The sequence below is a fragment of the Trichosurus vulpecula genome, chromosome 2 (assembly GCF_011100635.1).
Source record: "Trichosurus vulpecula isolate mTriVul1 chromosome 2, mTriVul1.pri, whole genome shotgun sequence".
Classification (NCBI taxonomy): domain Eukaryota; kingdom Metazoa; phylum Chordata; class Mammalia; order Diprotodontia; family Phalangeridae; genus Trichosurus; species Trichosurus vulpecula.
The window spans coordinates 346,223,169-346,246,587 of NC_050574.1; the positions used below are offsets into that span (position 1 = coordinate 346,223,169).

Below are 23,419 nucleotides of genomic sequence, written 5' to 3' on the forward strand. Positions count from 1 at the left end.
GGAGTTCTGTTTACAGACATGATGAATTTGAGATGTCTCTAGGACGTGCATTTTGAAATTCACAAGTGGTAAGAGGAAAGACAGGCTATGTATATCTATAACCTCCACATGTACATACTCATGAACAGATACCTATGTGTATGCGTGTGGAGATACGTATCTATACACATTTTATTTTTGTTTTTCAGTCATGTCTGACTCTTTGTGACACCATTTGGGGTTTTCTTGGTAAAGATATTAGAGTGGTTTGCCATTTCCTTCTCCAGTTTATTTTACAGATCAGAAAACTGAGGCAAACAAGGTTAAGTGACTTGCCCAGCATCACACAGTGAGTAGTGTCTGAGGCCAGATGTAAACTCATAAAGAGGAGTCTGCCTGACTCTAGGCCTAGCGCTCTATCCACTGCTCTACCTGGCTACACATTTAAACACCTATGTACATATATACGTATGTCTTTGAGAAAGCCACATAAAGATGATAGTTAAACCCTTGGGAGCTGATGAGGTACAGAAGAAGAAAAGAAGAGGGCCTAATACAGAACCCCACCTACAGTTAGGGACTTAGATCTGGATGAGAGATCAGTAAAGGAAGCTGAGAAGGATAGTCACACAAGTAGAACGAAGCAGGGAAAACAAAGTGTCACAAGATCCCAGAGAGAGTAGATTATTCAGGAGAATAGCATGTTCAGCAGTATCAAATGCAGCAGAGAAGTCAAGAAGGATGAGCCCTGAGACAAGATCATCAGATTTGGCGATTAAGAAATCATTCATAACTCTGGAGAGAGTGTTTTCAGTTGAATAATAAGGTCAGAGGCCAAACTGCACAAGATTGAGGAATGAGAGAAAAAGAAATGGAAGCAACAGAAGTAAACAGCTTTTTCTTATTTGGATGATAAAAGGAGCACAAAGATTGAGGGGTTGGTAGGGCCTAGTCAAGGTTGTTTAAGGATGGGGGAGAAGAGGGTATGTTTGAAAGCAGCAGGACAGGAACCAGCACACAGGGAGAGGCTAAAGTTTAGACAGAGGGGAGAGATCACTTGAGAGGGCAATCTGCTGGAGAACATGGGATGGGCTCATATCAAAGCCACAGAATACACAGGGAATGAAGCACATTGGTTAAATGAATTCTCTAGTGACTTTTTAAAGTGAATAGTACCCTTTCCTGTTTTAGAAAATAAAGTACATTGAGTAAGATTTTAATCTTTCTTTGATGACTAGGGACCTTGCAGTGCACCTTAGGATTATTCTGAACATCAGTTCTTGTTATACATTTTATACCATAAATATAATGAAGACAAAAAATAAGATATTAAATTTTTAATAAACCTTATGCATATCCTGGAAGTTGATTTTTTTAATTCCTCCCATAAACTTTTTTGTCATATTAAAAATGCAAATACATGGTTATATAATCATTTCTTATTATCCTACCTTTTTGTATCCAGAATACGCTCGTGCAAAAAAGTAGATACTGAGGCAAAGTGAAATTTCATTAATCGTAATCTGTTCATAATCATGGGTATAATATTCAGAACTTACATGCTTTATAAACATTGGAATAAAATTACTCATCTATAGCACTGATAATTCAGTGTTCCAGAGTGCTATAATTAAGTTTATTGCATTTTACTAAGTTTGTCTGAAGACTTCCTGACCTTTGGGGGTCAAGTCAGCATGCAAATCAGACAAATCTCTTTGATTCTAACACTCTCCAAGAGTTAAAAACCAGAAGGTTGGTAATCACCATCCACCTGAAATCTTACCTTGTCTAGTAATACGTTCTGCCACAATCTAAAGATACTGAGGTAACTTCTATCTCTGGCACCAAAGGATGTAAAGAAAAACTGCATAGAAAATAAAAGGACAATTTCAGTATCACAGAAAATGAAAGTCATAAAAGCATACTGGGACTTCCTTTGATCTAAAGATATTACTACTAGTGCTCATCACTACTCACTGTATACCCTATTGTATTTAAAAGTAAAGAGTTTGCATATAAAGGTTATGGAAGAAAAAAATCATGTGTTCAAATAGTTAATTTAGTAGTCTTTCTTAAGTACAATTCCTATTATAAACGTGATTTTATGTTTTATTAAGAAAGAAATAGATATATACTTTATGTTTAGCCTCATTTTAATAAAAGCAGAACTGGGGAGAACTTGCAACATTTTTCTGTTTTATAGCGGCCTTACAGGCCTAGTATGACCACAGAATAAAACAAAACAACAAAAAAATGTATTACCAGAGGAAACTTTATTTAGAGATCAAAATTTTATAATTTGCCTACATTAAACCATATAATTTCTTATACACCATATCCTCAGATACCTACTACTTCCACTACTTATAGATGTGAAACCTTACGTACCAACCTGAAGCTGGACTTTCAACTTTAGTGATGTAAAAAAAAAGTGCCATTTCACTTACTTAGGACATATGTGCTTGCTTCTAGTAATAATTTTTCTTTGAATTCAATTAATATTTGCAAAGCAATATTTTAAATAGGCATAGTCACAAAAAGTGACAGATGGCAGCACTAGAAATATAATACTTCATTTATGTATAAAACAGGCAATATAAATTCCTCTTACATTACATAATCAATGGCCTTATCTCTCATTACAGGGAAGTCATATTGAAGAGTAGGATAATTCAGCTTTTCTGCCCTGTTCGATTCTTAGTTTGTCAAATGAAATGTCAAAATCCAGAGCTACAACTAGTAATTATTTACCTGGGGCAAAACAACTGAGCAGGAGGCAGCAGTTCAGACATGTAGACGGTGTGAACATGGGTACCAAGGGTGGAGAACCTGCAGCCTCGAAGCCACATATGGTCTTTGGACTGAGTCCAAGTTTTACAGAACAAATCCTTTAATTAAAGGATTTGTTCTGTGAAGTTTGGATTCAGTTAAAGCGTCACATTTGAGGACCTAGAGGGCCTCAAGGCCACAGGTTCCCCACCTCTGGATAGTCACATTGGGGAAGGAGGAGGCAGTAATCTGGCCCGTGTCTCTGGCAGAATTGGGAAGAAAGAGGTACTGTCAGGAAAGGGGACTCTTGGTATGGTAGTCTCTTGACCAACATGTCCCCCAGATGTCTATACTTTACACTCAGTTGCCTCACTCTAGTTTGGTTCTGTCAAAATAATAATACTATGATTTTCTAAAATACTTTTACTCAAAATTCTCAAATAATTATTCTCAAAAAAAGCCAGAATCCTGTTCTAACACTATTCACAGGCTTTAGCCCTATCTAAATGGGCTGGAAATAATATAGATTATATAATATAGAAAATAAAGTATTGTGCTGATAATGCCTTTTCTTCTTAGCACAGGTAGCTTTGCCTTGTTTTCTAACAATAATTTTAAAACCATATTCCAGGGTGGCTGATAGATTACTAAGACTTGTGAGCCCATCTAACCTCTCCTGTCTAGACTCCTAATAGCACTTCAAATTCTCTCTTTAATAATTTTTACCCTCAAGCCTAAAGATATACTACTAACTCCCAGCAATACCTCAAGGTGACCCCATCCCCATTCAATTTAATTGAACTAGCACTGATTGAGTACCTCACCTGTGCTGGACATAGGGACACAAAGCCAGAAACCAAATAGTCCCTGCTCTCAAGAGGCATATGTGGAAGGGAAGGCATGGAGAGAAGGGATAGAACACAATAACTGGAGGAGGGTATGATCACTAGTGGAGGGAATCAGTGAAAGTTTCCTAGATGAAAGAGCAACAGAGCCTTTAAGAAAAGGATGTTAAGAGAAAGAGATGAGAGAGAATGAATTCAAGATATGGATTTCCTCCCAGAGAGTCCAGCTTTCCTCCTTGAAAAGGGGGAAACATTAGTAAATCCTGTCACCCTTTCACTTGAAAAGAGGAAACATTAACTGATATCAAATCTCATCCCATCTACTACTTCATTTGGAAAAATGATTGACTTTTGTGGAACTAGTCTCAGTCAAGTAACTTCTAACAGCCCACTAATATATCTGGTCCAACAATTACCTCCTTCCATTAGGGAAAGGGTTGAAAATGAACTGGGTCCTAAACTGTATAAATCCAGTCCAGGAGAGGTAGTCAGCCTTTCCTCAAAGGCAGAGTAGTAAAAAATAAAATAATTTAATAATTCAGAATTCCTTCTTCCTAATGATGAATAAAGTTAATAAGTATACCAGGAGGTTGAATCATTTAACCCATGGTGTTCTCTATCAAAAAGCTTTCTTGATCTTGGCTTCTAGTTTATTACTTTTTAAGACACACCACCCTCCTCTGGCTCCTTAGGGTCAGTCTTGGCAGCAAACAGGAAGGAGCAGCACTTGGGCCATAGAATCAAATTCCCACATTCTTTACTGAGAAATGGCAAAAACTTCAGATGAATAAAGACCACAAGTTAAAAATAATTACGGCTGCAATGATGTTATGTTACCTTGTCTGCCACCCAATTCTCTATGCACTGGGGTTTATAGAAGGAAAGATTTAGAGCTAGAAGGGAATCCATCTAGTCTAATCACTTCATTCTACTTGAAGATCATCTAGTCTATTTCATTTTGCAAATAAATAAATGGAGACCCAGTGAGTTTAATTAACTTGCTCAACAGGTGATAAGGATTAGAATTTGGACTCACTGGCACAAAACTAGCATACTTTCCTTTGCTTCACACTGCCATAAACATCACAGTCATAGAATCACAGCCTAAGAGCTAGAAGGAAACTCAGAGGCGATCTAGTGCACCTTGTACCTGAATACGAATTACTCTGAATCAAGACTTGGTCTTAGAGGGCCGCAGTTTAAATCCTGAATCCTTCCTTTACCATCTATAGAACCTTGGACGAGTCACTTAATGGAATGGAAGAGTCTACTTAATTAGTTGCTCACCTAAGCATCTAAGTGTGCCAAGCACTGTGCTAAGCTCTGAAAATACAAATTGAAAATAAAGACAACCTCTACATTCAAGGAACACACATTCTAAAGGGCGGAGGGAGAAATAATAAATAAAGGAAAGCTCATGTTTATGTTCAATTCATGGCAACTGGAAAAGTCAGGTGGTATTTAGGCTGGGCAAGTGGCATGGCAGATGGCAAGGCCTGGAGGGTCTTAGGGGTCAATGGCAGGGTAGATGGTCCCCCTCCAAAAATGATAGCGTATTCAAGGTTTAGAATGGAGTGAGGCTCTGGGACGTCTCCAGCACAGTTGTGAATCTGGAGATGAGCACAGAACTCACAATGAGTGATTCTTGCCTGGGCAGTGGGGCAATGAGGACTATGTGGGGTAGGCATTAATCTATGACCTCCCTAAGTGGCAGCAGATGTTACCAGTCTGCCACCCATCAGTGGGTTGGGGCAGGAGAAAGGAAGTTCCCCGGCTCCCTCACATGGGACCAGTGTAGGTAATGAGTCCCAGTCATCTGGACCTCAGTTTCTTCACAATGAAAGAATCAGACTAGATGGACTCTTAAGATCTCTGTGACCGGTATGTTCCTATAAAAATTCAAAGCAAACTGTTCACTGCTTCTAATACTTATGAAACAACAAGAAGAAAGATTACAGAAGTATGAGAAGAGACCAGATCTATGATTTCCTTAGTAAGCGGGATTCCCATGAAAGAAACTCCCTCTAGCAATGAATATCAGCATCTTCTCTGCAACTTCTTGTCTTAGAGAATTGCCTGGATCACTGAGATTTTAAATGACTTACCTTGGATCACAAAGCCAGACTGTTTCAGAGGTAGTGTTTTAACCTAGGTCTTCTTGCCTCTGAGACTGGTTCTCTATTTACTATGCTAGACTGCTACTAAGTACAAGTCCAGTTAGAGGAATATCCCAGGAAATATTTATTTTCAGACTGTAATATGCTTCCTTACTAAGTACTCTGCCAGGAAGACCGGGGTTCAAGACCCATCTCTAGAACATCCTGGCTACATGACCCTTAGCAAGTGGCTCATCTTCCCAGCACCCCAGGCAACCTTTCCAGAAGTTCTTCATGCCAGTAAAACCACAAATCTGGGTCCACCTCCAATTCCAACAGCATACAATTCCCTTAATTGTCAACATTAGTTAGGAACTATTTAATCAACTAATAAGCCTAAACCCAGAGAAATCAATCAGCAGTTGGTTTATAAATTCATAAGTAACACTTTCAAAGGAGGAGGACAGAAAAGGAGATAATGAGTACAAGAATTTGCATAGGTTTCTGAACCTTTTCACTCTCTGTAATGATCTGAATGGCATTTGGAATAAGCCGAGCAGTCTTCTCCTTGGTCATAAAGGTTATGTCCTTCAAAGCAATGGAAATCTAAACACACAAAAAAAATTAAGACATTAAAATGTACCCTAAAACAAAATATAAACACTAAAATTTTAGTTTGACATTGGCCTAATGGTCAATATTTAAGGAAAATAAACTTTCAGAGCATTAATAAACAGATATTAATTATTCTCTGAGAAAAAGGGTAGACAATTAGGCATCCTTTCAAATATCTCTCCCCCAAACAAGATCTCTACTTTCTGACATCAGACAACATATAAACAGATATATGGATGTTCATATCCTGAATTAATACACAAACATACAAACCAATAGTAGTCTATCACATAAGACATCTTTTCGGCAATTCTGTCAGGAAAAATGCACTAAGCTTATTTCAAAGGGAAATCTATTATCAAACCTTAACTAAATATGCAAATTGAGCTAAAATATCAAGTAAAAAAAAGGAAAATGCTAAAGAAACATAATGGCTTTATACATGCATGCTTGTGTATACGCAAATAAACATTTCTACAGGCCAAATGTAGCTTTACATTAAAAAATACTTTATAATCTAAAGTATGTTATAGGGAAAATTTTTCTACATTCCATATACATTACTATAGATTGCTTATCTTATTTCCCTTGAATAGCCCACCTTCAAAATAATGTTGGTACTAACTAAAAAAATCTTTAGACATAGAAACTATCACACTATAATGATTATGTTAGTGTTACATTTCTGATGTGGCACAAGGCCCCTTTTAATAATATTTTCCATTTCAAAGTTACGAAAATTAGGCTTAATCCTCAAAATTGGTCTATAAAATCTATCTTGATTTGATCAAGGCTTTGATTAGGTCTTGCAAACTGAGAAACAAGGTGAGGAAAAAAAATGAGAAAATACAATCCAGGCCACATAACATGACATAAGTCAACATTGGTATGGAGTCAATTTCAGATAGTGGCTATCAATGATCAATGTTGACTTCTGTGGATGTGTCTAAACATAGGGAAATAAAATAAACCACCTCTCAGACTCTCTTCCATCAAATATGGCTCACTCCATCCTCTTAACATATTTGATGTAAAAGATTCTGCTGTCCCTTCATTTTCAGCTGACAGGAATCTATAAAACTTAAACAACTTTTGCTGTGACTTTGGAATGAAATATGTTTTGGGAGAAACCTAAAAATTAAGATAAGCCAGTAAGAAGCCTGGCATGGCTATAAATAATATTTAACACGATTAGTAGAGTGAGCAAATATTGTACCATCTAGGTGACCAACAACCTTCTCATTTGCTATTCGAAATTATGATACCAAAGAGATTTTTCAGATAATTGTTTTAACACATTGAAATCAAAATATGTCTTACTGTGGTTTCCCATCTAAAGATGTTGCTATGGAAACAGAGCCAGTTTTCTGAAAGGTACAGGCGTCCCTGAAGCAGAATGTCCTTCTGAAGAGCACAGGCATAATCTGAACACACAAAGACAGGGAAGGAGTTGACTCAAAATCTAGCAGCAACTTGAAAAAAATGCATGGTATTTCAAAATACTAAGTCATTACTGCCACTTGTTGAAGGAAAAAAAATCTCTAATTTCAAAGCTATAGAGAAAAATCAGCAGAGTTAAACCTCTACCTCTGCACTAATAGGTAGTGAATACCAATGAATAGCTGACACAGTCAACAAGAATTTTACCACGACTTCCAAAGAGAAAGCAAGCAAATTAAAGATTTCAAAATAATATTTTAATTTTATTTCAAGATCTAAGATTTTTCTTTTTTCCCAACATGAGAATTCCTGGATTATCTATAGTGACGGGATAATGGGTTGATATGAATAATTTTATTTTAACCACTGAATTCTAAAGTATAAAAAGGTGTGTTTTTAACAGTTGTACAAATCCAAAATTACTTAAAAATAAAAAATCAAATTATATTAAATTTCTGAGTAAATACTCTGAAATCTGTATATAACTAAGCAAAGTCTATACATTACAAAGAAAAGCAAATTTATTATTCATATTGATTTTGACAGCAAAACAGATTGCAAGGGGAATGCCTCTCAAATCCTCAAGCAAAAACAGTCCTATAAAATAATGAAGCAGACAGGTTACTCACTTAGCATGCACTACCTCACTACCTTTCTATGATGAATCAGAATGGTGGCCACAATGAAGCTTCCTGAAATTGTAATCCAAAACACTGAAACTTTTCATTAATTTAGCTTACATTATTCAGAATTCCCAAAGTATTTATTTAAATAACATGATTTTGGTTGATGATCTTTTCAGACAGGAATTCTCAAAGTGCTTGTCAATGGTTTTTCAAATGGCTACATCCAAAACATCCTGTGTCAGATACTGGATAAGTAAGTCGTACAGTACAACAAATATTTCTTGAGTGCTTACTGTATGCAGGGCACTGAGTATTTACCCAAGCATATGAATCAGTATTTATCCAAGATCTTAATGTTATATTATTTTGTTTTAAAGACTTTCTCTTATCCATGCCAGCAAAAGATTCATTTTCAATTCTTACATACTTGTCTCAAAAGACAAATATATAACAAAAGAAGCAGAACATTTAAGAACCAGAGAGATCCCACCTGACAAGTTGTTTTAATAACAGATTGCCTAATTTAATGAAATAATTATTTCTACGTTTCTCTATGAAATTAATGTCAATATCATTTGATTCATCAAAGAAACACTAAAAAAGGCTGTACATCAAATAAATGGCTGATTTATACATTTCACAGTTTTAAAAGCTTTTCATAATAAGCATTTATAGACTTATAACAAATAAATGGCTAAGTTCTACACATTTCACAGTTTTGAAAGCATTTCATTTTATAATAAGCATTTAGAAAGTCAAAATTAGAAATATTAGAAGTTACTGAAGAAACTGTCCATTGGATGCAATAGATTAAAATCCAATACCCCTTGCTACTGAATGATTATCAACAAGTTTTTGAAAAGCTATTTTAATCAATCAACAAGAATTTATCATAGGCCTATTCAAGGAACTATACTATACTATATCTGGGGACATAAATATAAATGTAGATTTATAGCTGGAAAGGACTCTAGAGGTCATCTAGTTCAACACCCTCCTTTTATATAAGAGGAAATGGGGCCCAGAGATGTTAAGTGACTTGCCCAAAGTCACCAAGTAAGTAGCAGGGAATGGATTTGAACCCAGCATTGCTATCTCCTAAGTACTCTTTTCTCTGTACCACACCGTCTCAGACAGAAGTAAATAAATTAAAAATACATAATAAGCACAGTAACTAGAAGAGGGGTTGGTGGGGGGGGAATAAAGAAAGGTCTCTTGAAATTGATACTTGAATTGAATCTTGAAGGAGAAGGTTTCCAAGACGGAGAGGTGAAAAGGAAGAGAGCATTCTAGGAATAGGGGGTTATTCTATGAAAAAGCAAAGAGTCACCCTTTCACAAAAACCATTCTGATTGGGTCCACTACTAATTTATGTTACCTAATTTCAACTGGGCCCTAGGCGAGGAAGTGGTAGTAAGAAAGCCAGCAGCAGTGACCCTGCCTACAGGTGCCATCTCTGTTCTCACCATAGCAGAAAATTCTTGGTACCCCCCCACCTCTTACCATCACCATTCACACTTCTTTTCTTTTTTCTTTTGTGAGATTTTGGCTTCCCTTCCCTCTAGATTGAGTAAGATGTTATCTTTTCAGGTGCAGTAAGAAATCTGCAGCATTGATGGCTTTATATTTTTCAAGAGACACTGATCTCCTTTTTCCCACTACACATATGAGGATATGGGTATTTTTAACTTTGAGCCCACTAAAAATGTGAAAGGATGAATTAAATAAGCTATACATTTATATATGTCATATAAGATTTTCACTGAACAAATCAAGTGCACCAATCTCAGTTGTGATTATAAAGTAATGACATTGTTTATAAACAAAAATATCAAAATGTATTATACAAATAGTATAATGGACAGAGTGCTGGACTTGAAATAAGGAAGAACTTTGTTGGAATCTTACCTCAAGCACTTAATGAGCTAAGTGACCACTGGCAAATCACTTAACAGCTCTAAGTCATCAGATTATTATGAAGATCAAATGAGATGATGCATGTAAAACAATTTGCAAACCTTAAAGCACTGTGTGCATGTGTATCAGCTATCATCAGCATAACTAGCTAGTAATCACTTTGGAAAATTTATTCTAATGAAGTTAGTATCATTGCACAAAATATTTTTTTGATTCTTCTTTTAAAATAGTCTTCAGATATGGCCTAGAAGCCACATATTTTATCATAACTTTTTAACCATACCTTGTTTTAACCAAAAATAGCACTATTCAGTTTGATGGTGCACTGCATTCCCCAGACTTACCTCCAAAAGACTTCTGGCTGTTTAAAAAAATCAAATTCATCCATATAAGATGATGATTTGCCATCAGTCATTCTGCATATTTAAAAGAAAATGCTTTTGGTTTTGAAGACAATTCCACAAGAGGCACTCCAGAAGTGTTTTAAGCAACTGCAACTTCAGTAGAATAAATATCTTCCCTCCCAAGGTGACTAATTCAGATAAAAATACCGATTTTGCATGCATGAATTTTGACATCTCAGCCACTTTGATATGTCACATAATATTAGTTGATATTTATATACCTCTTTAAGTGGGCATACATACTATAAGTGGTCTACATACATTTTCTCACTTTATCTTTACAGGAGCTCCATATGCAGCTACATGTATTTAATTTTTTAAAATATCTAATAAGTATACACATTATATGAGACCAGACGTGATCCGAGCCTTCGTGGAGCTACAGCCCAGTAAGTGAGCAATGACAAACACAAACAACTCCTTTCTTGCCCTCTAGCCTGCCTTGGGTCCCTAGGGGAGGAGCTTTTTCTATTCTCTCAGTTAGTACTAACAAAGGTATTTATGTACTCAAACAGCCTCACAATAACAGTAGTTGCTACCACTAACAGCATTTCTCCTCAAACCTGCAGCATGCTCTCCCATAAAAAGACAAGAAGTCCAGGGGTGTGAATGAACTCAGTACAATGGTCCTAAGACACATGTGGAGGGAACACACCTGGTCAAGGCAACACAAAACTCTCAAATGGAACAGCAGGGCCCTTTTCTCCAGTCCTCACTATATTCCTTGCAGGGTGTGGCAAAGTTATCAGAAGAGGACCCCTTTCCAGGCTGGGCAGGTGGCTGGGCTGCAGTGGCCTCCCCATCCATCCACGGGACTCTGGGTTCATCACCAGGCAGTCACAGTGTTTCACCACCCTCAGACACTGGTATGGCAATTCTCTTTTCAGCTAGGCTGGCCACTTTTAAGCCAATCCTCTTTGATTCACGTAGGGCCTGAAGTTGCCACATGCAGGCAGGAGGTAGAAAAGGGCTGGCTTTTCCTGTCTGATAGCTCTTTCTGGCTAAAAGGTGGCTTCCCTCAGTGAGGGACCCCAACTTTACTTATGATGACGACCCCTGATTTCTGCTGTTTCTTCTGTAGCAAAAAGGGCTAAGAACAAAGGTATGAAACAGTCTGTGATCACAAGCCAGTTCATTGTCCAGCTGACCACTTCTTATTCAGTTGAGCTATTCTCCCCTCAGACTCTTTCTAAGGTAGGGGATACTTCTTTTGCATTTCTACATTCTACATTTCTCTACCTTTGCCACTCCAGACCTTCAACCCCATGAACATCTAAAGAGGATGTGCCCTGATACTAAAATAGAAAGTGACACATGATCGTTGCATAAAAGAAGTGAAATAAACAGCTACTAAAGAAGATATTAGAACATGCGGGTGGGTTTTTTGGACCAGGGCATAAGAGATAGAAATGATGGGATCTTGGCCAAGATTAGAATCTGCTCAGAGGTCAATAAACTGAAAAGATAGTATGACCAGTATTTCACAAAGGACACTATCCAGGAAGAGAGGCAGTAAAAATAATGATATTCTCAAAGTCTGAGAAATAAAAAAGGGATAAATACAGTCTTATCATATGACCCATGACTGGACTATGCCAATGAGAGGATACAATTCATTTTTTTAAAATACAGATTAGATAAAGAAGTAGGGGGACAAAAAAGTATATAAGAGAAAATATTTATGCATGGAACTCTAGTAACCACAGCAGGGAAAAGTATGGTAGAGAATGTGTAGATGAGGATCAGTGGAAGGAGAAACAGAAGACATATTATAAAAATGAGTATGTTACAATTATTCAGGAAGGAAAAAAATGATAAATTCCAGAAGGAGATCTCAAAGTTGGCATAAAGTTAAGAATATAATAATGAAGGACATTCAATTAACTGATCATCTATCTTCTAGAGAATTTTTTCTGCTAAAAAACAGAGCAACTGATATATTATTGACTTCTCTTATTAATTTCACCCTTCAGGGTGACAAAAGAAAAAAGGGAACTGTTATTCTGGGCATGATTTTTACCAACAAAGAAGAACTGGTTAACAAAACAGAAATGACCAAAACTTTGGGAGGAAGGCACTATTTCTGAGTTTGTGATAAATATAGGAAAGAATATTTAGCCTCCCATGTCCTAAAATTCTATAGCAAAGGTGAATAAAAGAAGAATGAGATTCTCATGAACAAAATTCTAATGACATAAATGCAAAAGATTCTGATAAGAAAGAAAATAAGGACCTTTCTAAACAGATTAATGTAGCTGAGAAAAGTTATGTAATGCAGAGGGAAACAAAGGAAGGTAGCTAAATATTCTTTTTAAAGTCTGATAATAACATCAATAATGCTAAGTCTGAGAATGAGTTAAGGATGGAAATCGATACAAAGGACAAGTGCTTTAAAGAAGCTTCGGTGACAATAAGAAGATGAAAAAAGGGGTAGTAGTTCTGCTTGGACCAGATGGGATCATGATAATGGATTAGAGAAAGAATGTAGAACTACTCAAAACTTATTTTATTTCTCTTTTTTCTACCATGAAGAATGATTTTCTGATAGGGAAAAATGCAAGATAAAAATGATTAAAAGGCAACTAAAAACCAAGGTGAAACAGGAGATTACCATAGGAGCTAGTTCTCTTTTCAAAAAAGTTAAGTTACCCTTCCTGGACAAACTATATCACATGGTGCCAAATGGAACTTGCAAATATGTTTTGATTGGTAAGTGTCTCAAATGGCCGTCTCTATTAGATCAGGCTGGCTCCTGTCCTGCTTCACTTTATCCCCTGCCATCTCTTCCCTAGCTTCCCAGACTAGCTCATACTAGGTTCAGCTGGAAAAGCTGTGTCAGTCTACTCAAATCTGGACTCAGACATTTATTTGTGTAACCCTAAGCAAGTCACTTAGCCTCTATTTGTCTCAGTTTCTTTATCTGTAAAATGGGGAATAGCCCCTACTTCCCAAGGTGGTTATGAGGATCAAATGAGATCACAATTGTAAAGTGCTTACTTAACACCATCCCTGGCACAGAGTGAGCGTTATATAAATGTGAGATAGAGCTAAGTCTCTAATGGAGAACCACAAGGCTCTGTAAGTGTACCCAGTCTAAACAATTTTTTTAAATCTGGATGAAAGAACAAATGGGATGCTTATCAGATTTTCAGATGGCATAAAACTGGCATAGGTCTAAAAACTCCTGAGAAGCTAGAACAACGGATTTCATCTAGTAGGATTATATATAAAAGAAAAGCATGTAAAGTCCTACATCTGGGTTAAGAAGAATTAGTTGTACAAGTACAGAATAACTGCAGTATGTCTAGACAACACACCATGTGGGGAGAAAAAAGTCTAAGGATTTGGAGCATTGAAAGCTCAATCTGAGTCAACAGTGTGATAACCAGAAACACCAATGTAATCTTAAATCATATTAATGGAAACACAGAGTTCACAGCAAGGAAGATGACGAGTCAGTCATGCTGAATTCTGCCTTGTTCACCACATTTTACAAAGGACATTGGCAAGCTGAACTCAAGCAGAAAGCAGCAACCAGGATGGTCAAGGGAATTTAAACTAGGCCATGTGAAGCCAAAGAAACTTGGGATGTTCAATACGAAAAAAAGAAGACTGAAGTGGGACATGATGACCATATACAAGACTTTAAAGTGCTGTTATATGGAAGAGGGGGTAGGCCTCTAAGAGAACTGGCAATAATAGGTAGACCTTCTAGAAAGTTAGATTTGGGCTAGATATAGGGGGAAAAGATTCCAAAACTGGAATAGAATGTCTTCTAATAGGGGGAGATGTTTTAAAAAAAATTTTTTTTTAAAGACAAATAACCACTTTTCCACAATATTATAGAATGGATTCCTGCTTTGGTAGGAGATAATCTAAAGGACACTGGAGGTTCCTTCCAATTATGGATTTATAGGAGATGCAAGCAAAATGCGGTTTCATGTGAGGTTTAAAAGAGGGAGGATCATGAATGACTACAAAAGATCAAGGAAAAGCTCCATGGAAGAGATGGCGTTTGAGTTAGGACTTTAAAAGATGGGACAGAGTTGAAAAAGAGAAATGGGGACAGGAATGGACAAAGAAGAGCATTCCAAACATAAGGACCAGCATAAGCTGAGATGGGACAACGCAGAGCAACCTGTATCGGACGTCATGATGGAATTCTTATTGAGGTACAAGTCAGACATCATAATCATCACCATCTTAGCAGCTAACGCTTATACAGCTCCTACTAAGTGTCAGGCGCTGTGCTAAGTGTTTTACAACTATTATCTCATTAGATCCTCACAATAATCCTGGGAGGTAGGTGCTATCATTATTCCCATTTTACAGAAGAGGAAACAGAAGCAAACCCAGGTTAAATGAGTTGCTCTGATTCACACAGCTAGTAAGCACCTGAGGCTGGATTCAAACTTAGGTTTCCCTAACCCCAGTCCCAACCTTCTATCCGTTGTGCCATGTAGCTCTCCCCAAAAGCCTTCAGATGGCCTCTGAGGTCTCTTTCAACTCTGTGATTCTGTATAATTCTTCTGTAACTTTCAAAATCATAGGCATTCAGTAAACATCTATTGGTTGATTGTAAATCTTTTCTAAGAAGTAGAATGCTTTGGTCAAATGTGGCAGCAATGTGCAGCAAATTGTACTATAGTGGGAATACTCTTGAGGCAAGACCAATGAGAAAACTTACAATAATTTAAGTAAGAGGTGATGAGGGCCTTAACTAAGGTGGTAGCTACGAGTGGAGGGCTAGTAGTTTCTTAGTAATAAATAACGTACCTGTTATCATACCCATACTACTTACAAAATTTTTATTCTATCCAAAGTCTTCAATACCTTTAAATGTACTGAATTAGGATGACAGGATGAATAATTAGGATAATAAGATGAAACCAGACCCTGGAAAAAGGGAAAGGATACTCCAAGCTGCACTGCAGAATTTCTTTAAATGGAAAACAACCATTGGCCAGAATATGCAAAAATAAAACTCATATGTATCTTGGAATTATAAAGAACGTATATTAAGATTATATCAAACAGAATACATTTTTATAGGAAAAATATGCTTAAGTGAAACATTCTTAACTAGGGAATTAAAGTACCTTCACTTTAAAAAAATATCTTTGCAAAGCTGTATTAACGAGACTCATTTTTAGAAAACATTTTGAAATCATTCTGCAAGAGTATCTAATCGAGACTTCAGAATCATGATGAAATATGTCTCCTGGAAAAAAAAAAGTAAAGGACTAAAGATGCAGCATGAAGCAAAGATTTTCAGGCATGATTTTCATTTGCTCTGTCTGAGCACACCTATTTCTTATAGGGAGGGTTTCTATGAGGGGATATGGGAAGATAAATTAGTAGGAACTGACAAATATCCCATCTCCCCTCACTCCTACAAAAAAGAAAAGAACATCAATAACAGTCCAGAAGGGTGTTACTACCTTGTTAAGCTTAATTAAACATTTAAAACAAACTGTAATAGACATTCATGGTTTATGTATATGTGTGTGTGTATACACATACATATTTACCTTTATATAGGGGAAGGTTTGAGTTTGATATAAAGTTAGTAATAAAAAAATTGTCTTTTAAGAAATCACTGCTAGCACATATGATACTGAGGAGTCCTCTCCTACAGAAAAAGAAATTGTATGTTGGATATCAGGTTTAAATTCTTTCTCTGAAACAATGTGAAATGACTAAGAAAGTAAAATCATACCAGATCATTTTTTGCTTGAATATCTTTTTAATTAATATTTAACATTTTTTAAAATTCACAAAATATTTCAACCCACATTCTTATTCAGATTCAGAGTGTCTCAAACTATTGGGATTCTACTTAGCTTGAAAAATATTTGTGGTCTAGCAAAAAGCTAAAATTATCTATTTATATTCTTATCCATCAGTCCTGTTTTAACAACATCAATAAAGATAGAATTTTTCAGGAATATTTTCCCTTCTTACCAACTACTAGCCTCTCTGATTCAGGAAGATGGGAGAACTGTCTTTTGAATTCTTCATTTCTATATTTGTAGGTGGAACTTGAAATCTGAAAACAGTAAAAAGGTTAAATTAATTTCAGCTTAATATATTTATTATGAGTGATTCATAAAACATTAACTTCACATTGTAATAGAAGAAATAAGAAAATCGAGAAAAGATTCCATAAATATGAGTAATTAGTCACACAATACTTACTCTGTTATCAAAAGACCTGGGATAAAATGTTACCTCTGATGCTTACCACTTTGGTGACCTTGTTCAAGTCACTTAACCTACAAGGGCCTCAGCTTCTTTAGCTTTAAAATGAGATTAGACTAGATGGCCTCAAAAGTCCCTTCCAGATCTAAAACTCTGATTCTTTGAGCCTATTATCATATGATACAATATATTTCTAAGGCTCTTAAATGATTACTCTAAACGCTGAAAGAAAAACTCAAAATACTGGCTCAATTCTGAATTTAAACAATGATAACCATATTAGAAAGAGAGGGGACTTAAGAGCAGAACCAGGAGAACAATTTATGGGAGGACTACAACACTATAAAGGGAAACAATTTAGAAAGGTTTAAAAACATATGTACTTTGTACACGAGAGAAATACCAGGAGATGAGGGCTTTCAGACAGTACTAATGTGTAAATTTGTTTTGCCTGACTGTACTTCCTTAACAAATAAGGAAGACTTTTTTTTTGATGCGGGGAATATGACAATTTAGGGAAGAGTGATAGTGAGGTCAAAAAACAAATAAAAGAAAGAAAAGCATGTCAATTAAAGAAACTGCAACAATCAAGGAAGGCAGAAGGACATTCAGAAGGGGACTCAGACTGAGCAATATTGGTACTATGTTGTTAAATTTGATATATACTTTCATAAAAAACAAGCTGTACATAACAGAGATTCAGTTTCATACACAAAATTGTCTTTTTTTGTCCTGGATATATGGAGGTCGTCATTGTTGTTGATGTTTGTAAAGTTGTAAAATAATTTTTAAAGGGGAAAAACATATTTCTAAAAGAAAGGACAATTTAAACTATCCAAAATTCCAGATAAAGTGGAACTAGACAATTAAAATTTAGGGACTCTGGCTCTGGCCTGATTATTTTCAAATTATTCTAATAGCTTAAAAGGAAAAGAGAAAATTGGGAGAAATTTTTATACACAGTTTCTCAGATTTTATGTTTCATATATCAAATTTATAAAGAACTTTTTCAAAGTTATAAGAATACAAGTCATTCATACTGATAAATGGTTAAAGGATACGAACGGGCAGCTTTTCGATGAAGAAATCAAAACTATATATAGTTGTATGAGAAAATGCTCTAAATCATTATTGATTAGAGAAATGCAAATTGAAACAACTTTGAGATATCATTTTATAGCAATCAGATTGGCCAAAATGATAGAAGGGGAAAGAGACAATGCTGGATAGGGTATGGAAAAATTGGGACATTAATTCACTACTGGTAGAACTCTGAACTGATCTAACCATTCTGGAGGACAATCTGGAATTATGCCCAAAGAGTTATAAAACTGTGTATACCTTTATTAGGTCTGTTACCCAAGGTGATGAGGAAAAAAGGTAAAGAACCTACATGTATTAAAATATTTACAGCAGCTCTCTTGGTGGTGGTAAAGAATTGTAAATTAAGGGGATACCTCTCAATTGGGAAATAGCTAAACAAGTTGTGGTATACAATTTTGATGTAATACTACTGTACTAAAAGAAATGATGAGCTGGTTTTAGAAAAACATGGAAAAACTTGCATGAAATAATAAAGAATGGAATGGGCAAAACCACAAGAACACTGTACACAGTAACAGTAACACTGTTCTAAGAACGACTTTGAAAGACCAATCATTTTGAATATTATAAATACTCAAATCAACTATCGAGGACCTATGAAGGAAGATGCTATCCACATACAGAGAAAGAACTGATAAATAGAAGTATGTATAGTATGGATTTACACACACACACACACACACACACACACACGTGCACACACACTTGTATCTAATGGTAGCCTTCTCTAAGATGGGTATGGGAGGGAGGGAGAAAAAAAAAGTACACAGCAGAGAAGAAAAAAAAACTTTGAAAGAAGCATAGAAAAGCAGGGTAGCTTTGAAAATGATATGTAATATTTAAAGTTAACAGTGTGAAATGGAAATTCATGGCCTTATACTGAATCCTCTTTTGATATGCTATGTACACGGAAATGTTCTTTTTGGGGGAGATCTTTTTGTATTTAAGTTCCAAATGAAAAAAAATTTTTAAATACAATATGAAAAAAGACTTATGGAAAGATCTCCCCTCTTCACATCAAGTATCAAGCTTAAGTTTTGTAATCTGGTCACCTCTAGTCTCAAAGCTACCAAATTTCTCTAGAAGCATATTGCTTATTGAAACCCCACTGCCTATCTTTATATCAATGTCCTCTTCCACCATCCTTCCCATACCCAGTATGATCTAGTCACTCCATTTCTCTGGTCCAATCCTTATTACTTACAGAACAAAAGTACAAATTCTCAGTGTGACATTCAAGGTCATCCATAATCTGCTACCACCCTACCTTTCCAGTAGTATTTCAAAATATTCCCCATTAACTCGGTGCTCCAACAAAACTGAATCTTCTTGGCATGCCCTATATTGTTTCTTACATTTTCTTCTCTTCTTTCACCATTCCCTATACATACATGTATGCCCTTCCCCTCTTCTCTACATTTTTTTTCCTTGTTAAATAGTTGTTTATTGGAAAAAGTGGGCTGAGTAGGGTCACTAGATTCACCAGAGAACAACAATACCACACAAGAGTGATAGGAGAGTTCAGCACAAAGCTCTGGGATCTCAGCCTCTTCCTGGACTGTGATGGATGGCCTGGAGTGTTAGGGCATACCCAGGCAGAAGGTTTTGACTTAGTTAGTAGGCATGGTTAGAGACAAAGAGAGACTCGCTGGCTGCAGCTCCTGACTTTCCACTTGGAGTATACCTGCCTTGAGTAGTTTGGCTGTTAGCCGTGGCCTGCTTAATATATTCCTCTTGGGCAGCCTGGACATTTTCCTTCTTTCCACCCCAGGTCTTGAGGGCCATTGCCTGCAGGGCTCGGCCATAAGAAAAAGTCAGGGTCCATGGCTTGCGCAGGGGGCAGGTGTTGATGGCATTCAGACTGATGAAGGCATCATCTTCACTCTGACCCCTAGAAAGGAAAGTGATACTGGTGACTGCAGGACGCACAGTCCAGCAAAGGGAGTTACAGTTGCCATTGCGATCTCCTCACATGAATACTTCTGGGTACAGGTATGACCAGGAGTGACTATGTTAGGCTTCAGCAAGGTCCCTTCCAGAGAGACATGGTGGTCACTCAGAGCTTTGTAGACAGCAGCCAAGATCTTTTCAGTGACATACTGACAACACTTCAGATCGTGTTCTCCATCAGGGAGGAACTCTGGCTCCACAACGGGAATGATGCCATTCTGCTGGCAAATGCTGGCATATCAGGCCAGCACACTGGCATTCTCCATGATGGCAAGTGGGGAAGGTGTATTATCTCCAATCTTCAGTACACAATGCCACTTGGCAAAGTCAGCTCCATCCTTCTTATACTGGGCACAGCGCTCACTCAGCCCATCCAGACCTTGGCGGGGTAGTCTCACCACTGGTCCCTGCCAGGGGCACTACACCTTTGTCCATCTTGATGCCCACAGTGCCACCCATTGCCTTTATGACTTTGGGGAAAGGATGACCATCATCGGCTTTCTCATAAAGTGTCTCATGGAAAAGGATTACACCTTCAATACAGGAGTTCACTCGATCATCTGCTGTCAGAAGCAACTGCCTACAGAGGAGTCGATTTTCCTCTGTGTTCTCAGTTCCAAAGGACTGCAGCCACTTTGCAATGCTAGCAGTGGACTCATCTGCTGCCAAGATTCCCTTGCCCAGAGCAACAATTCGGTGAGCCATATCAGACAGTTCTTTCTTTTGCTCTGGTGTCAATACTGAGTATTGGAAAGGCATGTTTTCCTTGGCTGTGCTGGTAGTTTCCAGCAGAAAGCAGACCGCTTGTGGCTGAGAACCAAACTTCTGCCTCTTCTCTACATTTAAAAAAAAATTACCTACCAAGACCTAGCTCGAATGCCACCTTCCCCTTGAAGCTTTTGCCTAATGTCTTAGTCAGATATGATCTTTCCTAGCTCAGGCTTCACAAGGATTTTGTAAACTTTTCTTATGCATATTCCAAGTTGTAGGTTGTATATTTATTGTCTTGTTTGTGTCATGGCCAAAACAGCCAACTCACTCTTGGGGTCCCTTAAGAGAGGCACAGTGTCTAGAATGATGACGACCACCATACACCACCCTGATGAAACCAGACTACATCTGAAGTATTACATTCAGTGCTTTTGGTCCTGCTAATGAGGAGCAGTGACTTGGAAGGATTTACCCAAAATTCACTGACTTCCTGAGGTCTTGCTCCTGACACTGAGCTCAGGAGACCATAAGAGAAGAGCAGGGCTGCAGGAAGAGGCCATGCTCAACTGGGTATTCAGGGAGGATCACACTCCAGTATTACTTGCTGAGATGGAGCCATGGTGGAAGTAGAGAAATAAGTGTGAGCAGAGATAGCTAAATGACAAGCATGCAAAAAAAGTTGCAGACTATGGGGTGAGATACCCCCCCCACCCCGCCGCCCAAGACTCCTTTCCTTTCCCTCCCTATGGAGCAGAGAGGAAGGAAAATATCTTACTGACAGATTTTTTCACTTACTACTTCAAAGCTGAGTGGCAAGCTAGATCAGAAGTTTTGTTCTTTTCCTAAACAGTCACTTTCACTGATCAGATAGAGAAGAGGAATGAATGAACAAGCATTTATTCAGTGTTTACTTAACAAATTTCAAGTGTCAGGCACCTGGCTAAGTTTGGTCCCTGCCCAGAAGGAGCTTATATTCCAACAAGGAGATAACATATATAGGAGAATGGGGGTGAGGAGGGATAGTGGAGCCATAAGGGAGTAAAATGGCACAGTCTTTCCTTAAGTAATGACAATCCATGCACTTTAGGAGGTACTGAATCCATTCTACCTTCCACTTCCTGGGCCCAACCAAGGAACAAGGCCATTCACAGGCTGCTACTTGGCAATGCAGGCAAAGACATTTTGAAAACACCTCTCCACACCAAAATATTCATAGCAGCACCTTCTATGATAGTAAAGAACTATAAATAAAGTAGATGATAGCAAATTTGGAGATGGCTAAGCAAATCACGGTACAGGGATACAACAGAATATTACCACACCATAAGAAGATAATTCTGTAAGACAAAAGTCTTAGACTAGGTCCCAATATGATTGGTGGTAGATGACATTATAAATTCCTATATAGAGGAAATTCCAGATCTTATAAAGGAAGGAGGAAGAGAAGGGAAGGGAGGTGAGAAGAAGAAAAAGAAAAAAAGGAAGGGAAGGAAGGAGAGAGGAAAGGGAAAGGGGGAGGGAAAGGGGAAGGGGAAAGGGAAGGGGAGGGGAAGGAGGGAGAGATAATCATAAATTGGTGGATGGCTAAACAAATCATAGTATAGGGCTGTAATGGAATATTACTGCACCATAAGAAACACTATAAGAAGATAATTCTTGGTTGATTTGGTGATTTTTTTTTCTTCTTTTTCCCTTCATTACAAGAGTTGGATCACAGGACAGAGTAGAGGATAGAGACTATGTTCAGAAGTTAAAGTAATGTAAAAACAAAACTTAACAGAACATATTTTAAAAAGAAACTACCAATACAAATGATAAATCAAAAATTTAATTGTAAGGGAACAAAAATAAATTACTAAAATTGGAAGTCAATAGAGAGATCAAAGCAAATGATAAATTGCTTATTATGTATAGCTTTGTGCTATTTAAAAAATTGGGAAACTTTTAAAAAATAAATACAAAAATATAAAATACCTGACCTAAAAAAAATATACCAGGAAGCAGGTATCTATTATCAGAAACATCATTTAATGAACTGCCACATAAAAAGGCATCAAGACTTTTTTCAAATCCTTCAAAAAATAATCTGTATGGCATATTAAACTGCTTCTACATATAGGGAAAGACAGCATGCTCTCCAATTATTTATTTTCAAAATTAAAATTTTGCTTTATAAACTTGGCAAAGATAGGTCTATAAATTCTAAAACTCATTAAATTTTTAAAAATTATTTAAAATTCAAAAGAAAAGGATGGGAGAAAAAAATATTTATCAAACATATATAAGAAATTATCAGTGACAAAACAGATGGATTTAAATATGTAGAAATAAAAAATATTTTACATAACAAAAAGCAATGTAATCAAAACAAAAAGGAAAGGAAGAGACTGGGGTAAAACACCTTTGTGGTAAATATAATTGGTAAAAGTATGATGTCTGGAATCTTTAAAGAATTAATCCAAATAAGAGTAATATGGACATTTCTGAAACATAGATTGTAAATAATCATGAAAAACTGTCCAAAGTTTGTAATAATGAAAGAAAGGCAAATTTAAAAGACTGAGAAGTATTACTTCATACCTAGTAAGCTGGCAAAAAAAAATAATTTACAACCAATAGAATTCAATGCTGGCAAAGCTGTGAAGGAAAAGGTCTGGGTAGTATGATATAATGAAGAGAATGCCGGACCCAGAGCCAGTAAACTTGTATTTAAATCCTACCTCAAACACTTGCTAGCTATTGGCCCTGGGGCAAGCCAATCT

At 36.8% G+C, this 23,419-nt stretch overlaps 1 protein-coding gene and 1 pseudogene across 2 annotated transcripts in view; both read right to left on the reverse strand.

Moving 5' to 3' along the window:
• Positions 1 to 23,419, reverse strand: part of GRAMD1C (GRAM domain containing 1C) — a 155,125-nt gene that overhangs the window by 53,177 nt on the left and 78,529 nt on the right. For both annotated transcript variants that reach the window (XM_036744880.1, XM_036744879.1), the window contains exons 3-6: positions 16,656 to 16,740; positions 7,625 to 7,728; positions 6,200 to 6,295; positions 1,763 to 1,843 (exon numbers count right to left, since the gene is read on the reverse strand). In XM_036744880.1, coding sequence (XP_036600775.1) covers positions 1,763 to 1,843; positions 6,200 to 6,295; positions 7,625 to 7,728; positions 16,656 to 16,740 — 366 coding nt within the window. The remainder of the gene's footprint in view (positions 1 to 1,762; positions 1,844 to 6,199; positions 6,296 to 7,624; positions 7,729 to 16,655; positions 16,741 to 23,419) is intronic.
• Positions 19,611 to 20,705, reverse strand: LOC118837787 (annotated as a pseudogene).